Here is a 15,018-nt window from a genome sequence, read left to right as displayed (position 1 = left end):
TAGGAAAAGCTCGCCCTGGAATCGGCAGAATAAAATAGGAAACATGAGCTTTGTGCACGGTTTCTGTGCGCTGTGTGTGACACTCGGATTATCAACAACCCCAAAAAATACTCTTCAGGCTTTGACTTTTTTTGAGACGTTATGTTGACAAAATAGCAAACTTGTGAATGGTTTAACAGATCAACAATATATGACAACTACATTATTCTGATAACCCAAAATAACGTTCACTTTTTATTAGGTTTTAAGGAAAAAAATGCTCTCCTTAATCAACATTCACAATTCAACTCCCGCTCTTCCTGATGGCCAAATTTCAAAAAGCCCTAAAAGAGGCTCTTCATTAGCACCAGGCAAATCAAATGGAGTATTAGTTTGTCGCTTATTTTTGATATTATGTGCAAAAAAACAACTGAAAGAGTTTTTTTAAGAATAAATTCAAAGGTTTTAAGATACTCATTATATAAGTATTTGCAAGCACTGGATACATCAATAACACCCTATTTGAATATATAAAGGAAAAAAGGATGTGCTGTTCATGTATACTCTCGAGTTTCCTGCTCCATCGAAATGGATCTGCCTTGATTTACCTTTGACGACTTTTATCTCCAGAGTGGTTGAAAATCTGGTCAAATAGTGACAGAAGATGTCTGAATGGAGAGCCATTCTCATCCGTCTCCGAAACATCGCCAATGCTTTGTGTCCGTGATTGTTTTTTGTCAATGATAACTCATTTTCTTTTGTTCAAATGAATATCGATTATTCAAGCAAAGTGGAAATCGAAAGTGCATACAGTATGTAACCAATCTATCAATAGCGATCGAATTACGTTTTTAAATCCTACGAAATCTATCCAAAGCCCAGCCAAGCAGCCATGTGGCTGGACATGAGCAACACATGAAAATAAGGGACGGAGAGAGAGAGAAATGTCATGGAACACTCGAGATAACCGGATTGCTTTTCATTGTGATGTCAGAAGAAATCACACTCCCCCATGCACACACAATCACACAACGAGAACATGTCACCACCCGCCCACCCAGCCATGGGAAGAAAAAATGCTGTTTTTTTTGTACGAGAGATCCCTTGTCCGTCTGCACTTTTACTCCTAATCGACGTCGGTGTTTGTTCCCATGCCCATAGCAGAATTTGACTTACTTGAATGTGGATCAGCAGGGTATCAAACCTCACTCTCCAAGGCGTTGTCCTCCGAGCAACATCTTGCCCACACGAGTCAAAAAAGTGAGAGCTGTCCAGTTTGTTTGGACCACGGATGGATCATTGCTCAACTAATCATAACATGGTAAGCAACCAATAGAGATAACCAAGCCAAACAAAAATCAATTCAAGTAGCTTCGACCTCACAATTTGAAATCACTTCAACCTGTTGAGAGTTTTTCCACTCGATCAAACCCCTAACATGAGACAACTTTTTGCCGATCACCCAAGGTTGAGACGAACCAACGAACCAAGGAATGACTCATTCTTTGACTTGGATTTGTTTTGTTTTTTTTGGACACGATTTTATAACGAACGCCTCCAATTCAAACTATCCTTAATCATACTAACAGCGAAAGCATTGGACGTGGAAAAGAGAGACTATTAAGATAGGGACACTCCAATAGTGTTTCAAAAAAGGCATGTGCTTGAAAAATTCGTATATCTCATTTTGATGTTCCGATATCAAGCTCATTCGTTATGCTGACCAACCAAATCAATTCACTTTAGATGGTTGGGTTTAATTGGAAATAGAAAATGTGCTTAATCAACGTTGACAAAAGAATTTACATTTGTATGCCAACGGGAACGCCTGGAATTTGTGTTCGAGGTGCATGCTTTTGAGTATGTCACAACTTGGAGAGAACCGTTTTTTTAAATCGGGGAGCAGAGCTCAATTTTTTAAAGCCAAGGAATGAATCTGAAATCAAGAAAAGGTCGTACTAGACTACACTAGTTGGCTCTTTTCTCGACCTAAGATGCACTCCTTAGCTTTAAAAAACTGGGCTCTGAACCCGGGGAGGACGCTCTAATAAAGATAGTGGTAGCCACCGAAGTAGGTATAGTCATTTTTGTTGGGGATGTCCAATTCAAGTTCATAAAAAAACTTAAAATGCTCTCCGAACGTCGAGGAAAAAAGGAGAAAAGCTAAAAGGACAGCCAGAGTGAGTGGAAGGTGAATAAGAAAAGAGTGAGCTCTCGATTTAGATATGTCATTAAAAGCCAAGAGAAAAATTAGATAAGTCATTAATTTTTTTTCACGAGGTTGGCACGCCTTATTTATTTAGCAACTGAGACATTGAAGCAGGAGAGAAACCTGACGTCCCCATCAGATCTTGAGACGTCACTCGTACTTTTCAGGCATAATAGTTCTTTGTCAAGCGAAGGATTGAATAAAAATTCCAATTCATTCATTCATGAAAGGAATGGTACATATAACATTGCAATTTAATACACTGTCAAAGGTTTACTCATTAACATGTCTAAAAAAAAACTTTTAAGCTGAAAAAAGCTGTTTTGGACTAAATCTTCCTGTTAGAATTTTTCAACATTTTACATAAACCTTTTGAAATCTTACAAAAGTTTTTTTGCCAAATATTACGCATTGTATCTTGTTTTTTAGAACCTTTACTTTATTGAAAAGTACCCCAATGGCTTCCCAAAATTTGTGCTGACATTATCAGACACCTACATACAGGATTGTTACTCATAGGGGTCAATAACAAAATACAATTTGAATGTTGCAATGGTGATGGAGACAAAGGTCAAAAATAAAGATGATCAATATGTGTTTAATAACTTCCATTTTCTGCAGTATGATGCATCCAAGAATATTTGTTCCAAACCAAAAATATGCATAAAATCTGGTCAAAAATGCAAAGAGCTCTGAAACCAAATAGACCCCAAAATCGACAAAGTAGTAAATTGCCGAAACTGACGTCTTCATATTTTTTAAGAATTGGTTCCAGGTTTGGTTGGCAGGGTACGCCTCGCCAGCAAGCGAAATCGACCCTCACATTGTCTGATTTTCAATGGGAAATGCAATTTAACGCTATCAGATTGGCCCTTTATTTGTTCGTGGTATTAGTACATAAATGTTTCGTTAAGAAAGGAGAATCAAACCGAGGGCGTCTCTCTTCATAGGAAACTGCACCAGGTGCTTTCTGGAATATCCTCCCTTGAACATAAACTTACGAAGGCGAGATTTGAATCCATGCCAGCTGTCTAAAAGTGTTTGATTCTGCTTGCATTGCCCTTTGGTCCACTTTCATATTTTTGATAATAATAACCTAGAAACAAAAACAAAAAAAATCTGCACAAATGACTTTTTTTCGATGATTCTCGGGTTTGTAGCCGATGTAAGGGTATGATTTTCCCTGAAAGTCATGGTGCGTCATAATTCAAAAAATATTTGGTCGTGCAGACTGTTTGAATCACCCGCTCAAGGGCACCCTTGAATGTAAGGCTGGTCAGGGATCGTTAACAAAAAACGATCTAAGTCACGTTCAAAACTTAGCAATGGGTCATATACTAATGCATTGAATCGTCTAAGAGAGCACTCGAGTTCAAATTTGATACACTTTCTCTGTTTGTCGCAAAACTGAACATTATTTGCGCCCAAGACCAAGATAAGCCTAACAATATGCAAAGTAGGATAAAACATGCTTTATACGCAACTAAACGTGTTCAGTGCGTGCGACTTTTGATAGTCTCTATTCACTTTTGGAGTAATTTTAGCGCAACCACCTTTTGGCACGAGAAATGGTACTACAAACGGTAATGTAAGTTGAGAATTCAAAGCAAAAAATAGACAAACGTTGTGGAGGAAATCCTCAAAAGCACAAAAATGCCAACGAAGAGAAGAAAAATCCTCTCGAAAGGGAGTCAAACCCGACCAAAATATGGCAGATCTAGTAACATTAAAAATAATGCCGTCTTACATTGAACGTGACACTTAAAAAAGCTTTGTAAACTTCTGTAGGAACAATTCAGCATTGGAAAAGTACCCAAGTATCAGATTTTCAGAACCATCGGACAAAGGTCGACATTGGGCATAAAAGGGCACAAAAGGGCACAAATGAAAGTCACTCTCTTCTTTCTCGGGCTCCTTCATTGTTCAATTTGCTGCCCTCCAATATTCGTAGGGTTTATGTAGGGGTTGATCCAGTAGCAAGATTTAAGTCAGACTTGGACAAGTTTTTGACTAAAATTCCGGATCAACCTTATATTCAAGGATTAGCCAGATCAGCCAACTCTAATTTGTTGGTCGATCAAATAATATATATCAATAAAAGTCAAGTATGATAAATAATCTTCTCGTCTTGAACTGCTGGGATTCTAATCCCGGTAGCGGTAAGGAAGTCCGCACCAAAAAAATGAAAAAAAAAAATCAAAAATGCCAGAGGCACAGAAATCACGCCTAAGTTTCAACTAGCGTACGTTAACGTAATTGGTAAATGCGAATGTGCAACAATCGGTGATCAAGATTTAGGAGGCCTTTGAAGTTTTTGAGCCAGAGCAAGATCAAAGCAATTTGTACGAAGGTAAAAATGAAGACATAATACAAGGTGCTTTTGAAGCCCGGATTGAATTGTATTATCATTATGTGGTAAATGATGCCATTACTTTTACCTCCTTAAGAAATGGTATATGCCAATAATAGTGTCGTCAACAATGAAAAAATGCGTACCATGCTTTATCTGATATCATTATGATGTTGTTGGTTCTTGCCGTCTCAAAATAGGGCGATTGATACAATATGTGGTAGCAAGTCAGCTAGCCACATTTGAAAGTCACATAACTTCGTATCTTAAGCGAATTCCATCTGACAGCACCGTTTGAATCCTGTGAGTTACATAACGTCGAAAAAGGAGCTTCAATAAAAGCAACATAACATTTACAAACGGTTGAGATGAATTGTGCATTCGAGACGATTCGAATGTCATGAGTACATACATGTATACTAGTCGTCCGCAAAAAACAGTGTATGAACCAAAATTTGTCTTTTTGGGGGGGAAGAGAGGCCCATTTTTAAGAACCTCAGCACCCGACCACTTTTGCTCAGTTGAGCATCCCGAAACCCAACCAAGTATTTTGCCCTAAAATTGGCTGAAAAAAATGATAAGTCTTTTTCTACCTATCAGTATCTCACACATTATGGTGTGGATATTTTCCCAAAGCTTCTGATGGCCTGATTATTTACATCATCAAGCCACTTTTATACAGGAATCAAAATTGAAAAGGGAGATGGTGGGCGAGTAGTGGGCCAACCCGCAAACGAGTTGTCGAGTTCATGGGTTTCATCCCAGGGCCCTCCTCTCCCTTCCCCAATCCATGCTCTAATGGATCTTGGCCTCGACTGACGACCCTTGAACCTAGAATAGGCACGGAATCACCTCAAAGTGACATCTGCTCTTTTTACCAACAATGATCCATTGAGACATGATACGCACAATAAAGGTTTTTAATCGGAGAGACAAAACGGACCAAGTACCTGTACAAAGTGGCAACATTTGAATCAAAAAATCTGACAAAAAATATATGAGCTAGTTTTTAAAGCGCATAAATTATCTCACATAATTTGAAATAACATGAAATTCATTACGTAGAAGAATCCATCCTGCTTTTGCCCCCAAGACATGATGCTCTGCCGAAGCTTTTTGTCATGTTGAAACTGTGATGTCTGGGAAGTTTTCGCACTTTCTTGTCACTTGCCATTACTTGGTCTGTTTTATAAGGGTTATTTCGTCACGAGCGGCTATTTCCTTCCGGGAATCATTATAGTACGATGACGCTCAATTAAATGGGTCCATTTCGAAAAAACGTTCGTTCTGGTTGAAGAACGACATTTCTTCCTCCCTTTTTAAATGTACCCGAAACAGAGAGCGATGGCAAAAATAGTGCCAGGACATACGAGAGTATTCGACGGATGTACGGTACAGCAGGCAAAAATAGTGCCAGGACATACGAGAGTATTCGAAACGCCAAGTCAACTTACCCAGACATAAAGATTCTCAGGGTACGTATCAGGTACGCACATGTTTCCATTGGCGACGCAAACGTAGCCTAACCAGTTAACTCTGGATCGGTCGGAAATAAATTCAATTCGGCATTTTCATCACAAAGGTCAAGCCTCTGCATAAAGAACTGAGAACAAACGAGCATCAACGTCTTCATTTTGATTTGGATGGATTGGCAAACTCCAGACAAAATGCTAATGTTCGAGTGAAATGTCAAAAAACCCAGTGAGAGCGAGGACCTCCTTGATGGACATGGATGAATACCGGATTATGTCGCCATTCACCCAAACGAATATTTCAAGTTTGGAGTTGTTCCACAAATGACTCCAGTCGACTGGATTTTTTCAGCCTCCAATCGATGATTCTTGATTCAATTAAGATCCGACTCTGAATAGTTTTACGCATTCGTAAAGAAGCTACCCTTGGTCAAATGTAAAGTCAATCAAGACAAATTAAAAAGTCACCTGCTTGCACTTGGAGTTCTTTCGTTGATTCAATGAACCAAGTTCATATACCGTATAGGAAAGATAAATGAAAATGCTCCGTGATTATGACTCGCCGTTTCTTCACACAATAAAAATGTATCATATTCAATACTTGCGATGAAATATAGAGGTGGGAAGTAGATTGTTCCAATTAACGGACATGATGATGTAAAGGTTGAAAAAGAAGAAAGGAAAAATCTAATCTAAAAATGTCGAAAGTAATATGGCTAGAGGAATCAGATTTGTTTTGTTATTTGTCAATATGTGCCCATTCAGCCAGAGTGGTAGCCTCCACACACACCCTGAAAGGTTTAGACTTTTTTGATTTTTGAAGGAAGGTTGGGACTGTTGCCACTGATGGAGGCTCTCAAAGCATCCAAATTCAGGCTAGATAATTCAGATGAGGAGGCCTTAGTTTCCAACACATGCCAAACACACCAAACACGTCAAAACATGTGGTCCAGATAAGTCATGAAGGTCCCAAATATTTATTTAAAATCGTCCTGATGGTCTTGTAGTCCACATCCATCTCTTTATCTAAGATTGTGGAGGGGTGTTCGGGTCGCTTTCCGTTATCTTCCTCACTGTGGTCACGAGGGCTTGAGTGCGTTCCTTACACTTCTCCATTCCCAAGGGCCGTAACCACCACTTTTCCAGCCCTGATCAACATTTTCATATTGGAGCATTGTAGCAGGAAAGGAAGATGACGTCCCCATCACATTTCGAGAGGTCACTCGTACTTTTGAGGATTGGTACTTCTGTCTTTAAGGATTAAATCAGAATTCCAATTAATTTATTCAATAAAGAAATGATTCAAGTACAATACCATTTTATAACGATGCAAATTGTCAGTTTTAATTATTCACATGCTTAAAAGTTACTTTTAGCTAAAAAAGTTATTTCTTGGACATTTTCTTTTTACTTCAAAAATTCCCATTTTCGCCTCTGCAACTGATCATGTAGCTGATACATCAATGTCCCAATTGTTTACGTACGCAAAGTAGCTTTGGCTTTCTCCAATAATGACATATAGCAAATCAGACGCTTTCTGCCTTTTAAGCTCTTTCTCCGATCTCTACGACCACTATAAAGGTGGGCAAATCCATCTGAAGCCGTTGAAAAAAATCATTTCCAAACTTTGAACATATGAGAAATGACGCATGACAAAGGAGAAGCACTTAGACTAGTCGCTGAGCCAATAAAACGTGCGCATGTTTTATTGTTATTACGGGGAAGCTGGTGGATTTTCTTGATGATCGTTGCATGAATGATGTTAGTTTATTTTTCCCCTTCCGAATGGTTAATCGGAAATATGGCAATCATAATTGCTAAGAATGCCATTATATTGATCTCATTACGTTATTCAACTTGACAAATGCAGGCTTAAAAGGCGAAAAGAATTTTAGCAAAGCATGGCAGAAGTGGAAACCACCACGTTACCCCATATGTAATAAAATCAACATGTTTTGCGTGGTTGCATAATCCGTTCATCGGGGCTGAAGAGTGGACATTTAAATAAAGCTGAAATGATCAATCAAACCTGGTGCTCAGGATGATGTGCCTCGACCCTAAAAAATAACTGATAGCTGTTTTCAGAACTGTAACTCTATAAAGGCCCTCGTGTCTGCATTTTTGCCATTCATTTTATTTGTTATGGTCTAAACCCCCAATCACGCGTAATCCAAAAATAGGTGCAATGTTAAAAAACGATCATTCCTGACATCACAGAGACTCATTCATTTTGATTGTATGCGCACAACACTAGTGCTTTTTAATTTTGTGAGGCCACGTGGGAAATACAAACAATTAGTCTTGTGAATCGTTATACCTTGAAAACCTGGAAAAAAGACGGGAAAGTAAAAAGCATAATAAAGCCAGAAACTAACTACTGCATATCATTGTAATATGAAAAAATACTGAATCGATATTCTATCATACAGAAGTGATCAGTTAGTTTATGAAATGAAATACTACAATTTTTAATAATCTTTGATTCAAATAATGGAAAGTTCGATGAGCATATCCAGTTGAAGGTGGGTAAAGCTTTTCAAATATGTTTTTGGATATATCGCACGTTTAGGTCCAGAGATAGCATCACGATGCTAAATCTTGACAAGTCAATTGTTCAGCCACATCTTGAATATGCTTCACCCAGTTGGGCTCCAATGTGTTCAGCAGGTTTGCAAAAGGTCGAACAAGTCCAACGATGTTTCAGTAGGAACATTACAGGATTGAGAGAGCTTTCGTATTGGGAGGGACTAAAAAAGTTGGGACTGTACACTGTTCAGAGAAGGTACGAAAGGTGTCTGATACTGTACGTCTTCAAAAGCATCCATGAGCTTTGTCCCAACCCAAGATTAAGGGTCAATTTTAGTGACCGTAGAGGCTTATTGTGCATTTTGAGAGCACCTTCAAGCCCTCGAGAATCCGGCCTTGTTAATCCGGTTGCATCTTTCAAGTCAGACTTGGACAAATTTTTAGATAACATTCCAAATCAACCTTACATTCAAGGTCTAGCTCGGTCCGCCCACTCAAATTCGTTGGTAGACGAAATATCACATAAAGATTGGAAGGTTGAATTATAACCTTTCATTTTAATAGTACTGGGGATTACACTAGCGGTTAGAAAAGCCCGTGAAAAAAACAAACCAAAAACTCTGTTCAACGCATTGCCATATCTACGAACTTTATCGTCTTGTTGATAAGCCCTTTACTTAGTCGGAGTTTGAGGTCAATCGTCTGTCTGTCTTTTGGATGAAATTAAGATGATAAGCAAGGAGTCATTCGAATCAGCACTTTTTTTAAACTTTTGTTCACTAGCCCTTCACATCCGAATAATATTCAAACATTGAACTAGCACGACACGACGATTCGATGTATTCATTGTCTCATAGTCACATAACCTGCAATCAGATCCATGGTCGGTTTTGGGTTCACTGTTAGAAAACGGTGTAGACTCAAAGTTTTCGAGCACAGTATACCTATCCACAGATCTGTGACCTATCCTACGGTTTCATTGGCCGTCTTCACACAACACATGAAATCGGCTTTTCCCTTTTGGATTAGGTGTACGACAAAGGGATTCAAATACATTCCTTATACTTGATCACAAAAGGAGATCCTCATGACCGGGATCCTATCCCACTCTCCATACCTTAGTCTCGGGGTCTCGCCTGATTTTAGAGCCATGCAGATGTTTCAAGGTTGCATTTTGAATATTTACGGATGGATAGTGTCCATCAGGGCAGTTCTCTTTTATCGTTTGAAATGTTTAGGACCCCACGAAAAGCGAGTTGCTAAACATTTCTTCACTTGTTTGTAACTCAGACTATCTCACCTGATCCATGGAGATCGTAAGCTATTTCATTTAAGACATCCTTGCCTGATCCCGTCCTCGTTTTGCTCTATTTCTTGGTGTGACAGAAAACAGAAAACAGATTCGGAAGACGTTGGTCCACGTTACAATTTTAGTCACCCTTCCCATCAAATATCTCTCGCAACCTCTTTCCCTCGTTAACAAATCAACAAGTGCTGCCAGATGGCATATTTGCATGCTAAAAAGTGTGCATCTGGCATATTTAGAACCCCTTTGGCATGGGAAAATTGAAGATGGCATGTTTTTGGGATCTGGAATATTTTGTGGCATATTCTGGGAGTTTATTGGCAAGATTTTCAAGCTCAACAAATATGTTGTAAAATGGACAATTGGAAATTCCAAGGATGACGGAATGCATGCAAACAGAAGCTAGTTACAAAAGCATTATTTCTAGTTCCAGTCAAGTCATTAAGCTTACTTTGTAACCAATTTTGGGTATGGCAATCTGAGCCTAGGTACATATTTTCAGACCAATTGAATGATTTTTGTAGACCTGAGGGCATTTTAAGACTGCCACACTCATTATTGAGAATTAATAACTTGCGTCATCACAAATTGTCCTTTTGGACGATTGTGATGTCAATTTTCTTCCAAATGACTTGCTCAAGTACACGGACAGTACCAAATCTTAATTAACTCTTTAACTGTTAACCAAAGCCCCAATCGAACTCAAATTTGCTATGTAAGTTCCTCTAACTTAAATGTTATTGATCTTGTCAAGAAAAAAATCAGTGGATTAATTGCGATCAGATTTAATAATATGATTATGGTTATACTTCCTCTCTTTGACGCAAATCATTGCCAATTATCTTTTCATCATAGTTATAGCAATCATTCTCGAATCTCTCTTTCATTATGAGTCAATGTTGTTCTCCAACTGCATCAAGGATGATACAATTAAATATTTATTCCGACTATGTCTTGAACAAACCCTTTGCAGGCGGCATTTTTGATTGCTAGGAAATTGAATTTCTGATGTCATTTAAAGCCCTTTGGAATTGAGATTTCAATTTTGACATACTTTTAGATATATTATGGCCATTCTGACACTAGTTGTTACATTTCCTCACATACTAGTTTCCTAGATTGAGAGAGGTCCCTGGTTCAGTTCTCCTCCCCAATCTTTCTTTAAAGGAAACATTTAAACACTAACCACACCCGCTGAAAGAGAACCAAACTGATGCTACGCATGAATCTGCCAAACGAAATTTGGAAGTGGACGATATCGTTGCCTCTGACTCAACATCTCAAACAAAAAACAACAAAAACATTGTGTTCCTTAGAATGAAAAATTTGGGGTTATACATTTTTTTTTGTGCGGACTTCCTTACTGCTACCGGGATTGGAATCCCAGCAGTTCAAGACGAGAAGATTATTTATTATACTTGACTTTTATTTATATACATTATTTGATCGACCAACGAATTGGAGTTGGCTGATCTGGCTAATCCTTGAATATAAGGTTGATCCGGAATTTTAGTCAAAAACTTGTCCAAGTCTGACTTAAATCTTGCTACTGGATCAACCCCTACATAAACCCTACGAATATTTGAGGGCAGCAAATTGAACAATGAAGGAGCCCGAGAAAGAAGAGAGTTGGACTTCATTGTTTTAACTAGCCTGGATTCTCGAGGGCTTGAAGGTGCTCTCAGAACAACGCTGAACTATTTCCACAAATTGTGGGAAATCTATTTCTTATTATAATTTCTAATGGCCTAATTAATCAAGAATCTTGTACCAACTCTAACCCCAGTAAACATTTTATTTTTGATGGAATTATTCGAAAAAACAAAGCTTGACCTTCTTCTGATTCTTAAACGGTAGCTGTGCGTTACTACCTCGTGTTAACATTTTGATCGATCTTTTTACCGCCCCCCTGAAGCTCATTACTCAAATAGTGAGTAAAAACACAATCTAAATCATTGAAATCTTGCTTCAGAAGGTCGACCATTATGGAATTCAAGCTAAATTATGATTACGACCTCCACGGGTTGCAGAAGGTTGCAAACATGGGATGTTTTTTTTTCGTATGAGCATGTTTTCTGGCATATTTCAATTTCCATTGGCATTTTAAGGCATACTTTAAGAGCTATTCTGGCATGTTCGGAGCCAAGGGATCTAGCAGAACTGAAGTCAACTATACTCTAGTCAGTTCTATTTCACTCCCCGGGCAACATATCATTGTATTAAAGCCCTCTCCTCTCATTACCTAGGTCCAGATTATTCAACAAGTGTAAAGTTTGTAATTTCTAGACTAGAAATTCATCCTGTTTCGTGAAGAGTTGCAGGTGTTTTCAGGCAAAGAAGCGCTCATTTTCCAGAAATTGCTATTTCGGTACTTAATATTCTTCACATTTCACACAAACTGGCTACGCGGACAGAACCAAAAGTTGCTCCTTCATTTGAGAAATGATTGCAATTTTGCAAATTGTGGCAAATTGTGTTTACCAACTATCTCTAGAGGGGAGTGGAGGGGGATCCTGAGCCAAAAATAAGGACACTAAACAGGTAGGGAGGAATGAAGCACATTTTGTTATCGCCAATATTTTCGGAGACCCGTTTGATTGGCACAAGTATTGCATAAAGCTTTTGCAATTCCAAACCACCCTTTCTTTCCCTGTCTCAATATCTTGGATGATTAGTTGATTATGAACCTTCATTTTCAACGATTTGTTCATGGAGCATGAAAACTTGATTATTTTAAATTGTGGAAAGATATTTGTACGAAAAGCCATACGTAGTGCGATAGTCATGAAACAATTACGTATATGTAGGTAAACTTGGGGAGAGATGTGTCCGAATGTATAGACTTTTTGTTGTGAGGGGGCCAGTAGGTCTCGAAGGAAATAACACCACATCCATTTGGGTTTAACTTTTGTCACCAACGTACGAAATCGGAAGTACTTCAGTTAACATTAAAAGTGCGAAAAATATTTTCAAAAATCAAAAGGTATTTTTTACTTTTATGGTTTGTTTTTTCACTAGAGAAAAAGTACTAAAATTTCCACAAATATTCAAAAGTTGCAGATATGGACGAAAAGGGGCAAAAGCTTTAAGTGTCAATGCCAGTGGCATTTTGCAAATTTATCCGAATCTGACTTATAAGTGTCTCACTTGACACTTCCAATACATTTATGAATCGTAATCATCGCATAACAACTTTTGGTGAACACTCGAGAAGAGATAAGATTGAACTTGAGAGTTCATGCCGCATGGGTTGTGCAAACTGACATGATCACTCAGAGACCTCCCTTCAGATCAACCAATAGTGAAGTGATGCATCATGATGTTCCTTGTTTTGGGACCTTCCACTGTTGTTCGAACTGTTCCAACCATTTCAAGGGGAACGAGGTTAATGGGATGTGGCCCAAAGGTGCAGCTCCGTTGCTGCATGCTTTCACCAATTGCAAATGTGTGCTATAAAGTGCAACACCATTCGTATTCAAGTTCTAGTTCTCCGAACGAATGATCCAAGACCTCAAAAGCCAACTTATGTACTTCAGCAACGAGAGAGGTCAGTTTGGTACCGATTAGAGATACAAAAAAAATCATAGACATTTTAAGGGATTTTTCTTGAACCATGGTTACAACTTTATGGTAGAAAGCGAGTGGCTCGATACGAACTTTGACACTGCTTATCAGAAAAAATTGGGCGATGTAATGGCTGGCTTCGGACATCGGGCAAAGTTCACCCTCGCACTCACCAATAAAAGAATAAACTTCTTCTTGGTTTAATAGTTTGGCGTTTTGGATTGAATTAACAATGTGAAACATCTAAGGAGTGCAGTTGTCTGCAACAACCTCGTCCGAAATCAGCAAACTTGCGGATTCAAGATCGGTTTAAAGACGGCATAAATGAGTGGATGATCCTATTGGATTCGCAACTGAAACATGCAGCTATCAGCTTGACTGTTAGACACCGTGACAATAAGTCTGAGGTAAATCACACTCTGTGTCCACATCATTGTCATTTTTGTTGATATTGGACACACGATTTATGCACCTTTTGTCGATTAGAGGACGAAATTTTTAAAACGTGAGCATTACGTAGACATGTGTTTATCAACCGTCTGTCAAAGTCAAATATACCTTACTCCTCCATCGTAGAACCGATTCACCTCTTACGACCAAGTTTTTTCCTATTATCACGATGATATTCAGAAAAACCCATCAGACTATCTGAGTTTCGGTCAAAGCGGAAAACGAACGCTGGCAGCCATTTTACGAATCGCTTGAAAAACAGACTCTTAATACAATGAGAGCGATGGAATCTTGAAAATGTCTATGAAATCATTTGGGGTTAAATCGACAACTTGATTGATGAAATCTCAATGAACATTCAAAATAACGGAGCGGAAGTAAACCTTTGTTAGGCTCACATGATCAGATGGTAGCCCGAGAAACGTTACAAACAAATAAGGGCCTTATTTGCAACGTCAGACAGCCCAACAAAACGGGAAGAGGAACGGTAGATTACTAAACAATCTACAAGTGACGTGTCATGAAAGCGATTTTTTTTCCGGACATTGTGACCCGGGTCACTGATTATATGTCAGATTTTCATAGAATTAGCCAAAAACAACACAAATACATCATCATTCAATAAAGAGGAATCGGCCATTTATTTGGTAGAGGCTGACTCACGAAGCGCCCTCTGAAGTGCAGAACGTAAACCATATTTCGTGTAGCATAAGATGGCTATAATCGATAATTTCAAATAGGCTAAAAGGAGATTTTTTTTGTACGAAGTGGTAATGCCTGCCTGATATTCATGAATCATGACTATTAAGTTTAGCAGGTCCACATTCACTTAACCCATCTTAATCTGATATATGATCTACTTCGATTGTGCTTGTCTAGATTTTTTAGATCGGAAACAAGGAAATCAAAATCAAAATAACATACTTGTGCGTCAATGCTTTTTAGGATCTTGATGCTACCGGATATCCAAAAGTAGTAGGAAAGTACTTGTGGCTCATCCACTCGCTTGCAATGGAATAGAAGTAAATGACATGATGACAATAAAACCGAGAGCTTTCAGGTATTAGTTAGTGTATCATGTTTGGTCTCCATTAACAATATGAAACTTCCTTTTCCGGGAGCAATTCATCGTTAATTGACATTATTTCATGCTCATTCTTAG

The 15,018-nt window shown here is 38.5% G+C and overlaps 1 protein-coding gene across 1 annotated transcript in view; it reads left to right on the top strand.

The window, feature by feature from the left end:
* The first annotated feature begins 1,096 nt into the window (after window positions 1-1,096).
* The window catches only part of LOC131877785 (uncharacterized), a 34,124-nt gene continuing 20,202 nt past the window's right edge, over window positions 1,097-15,018 (top strand). Inside the window, exon 1 of the mRNA XM_059223573.1 lies at window positions 1,097-1,300. Coding sequence (XP_059079556.1) covers window positions 1,271-1,300 — 30 coding nt within the window. The 5' untranslated portion in view covers window positions 1,097-1,270. The remainder of the gene's footprint in view (window positions 1,301-15,018) is intronic.

The sequence above is a fragment of the Tigriopus californicus genome, chromosome 3, assembly GCF_007210705.1.
Source record: "Tigriopus californicus strain San Diego chromosome 3, Tcal_SD_v2.1, whole genome shotgun sequence".
Classification (NCBI taxonomy): domain Eukaryota; kingdom Metazoa; phylum Arthropoda; class Copepoda; order Harpacticoida; family Harpacticidae; genus Tigriopus; species Tigriopus californicus.
The sequence above is the reverse complement of the archived record's forward strand: the minus strand, read 5'-3'. Positions and strand labels throughout refer to the sequence as shown.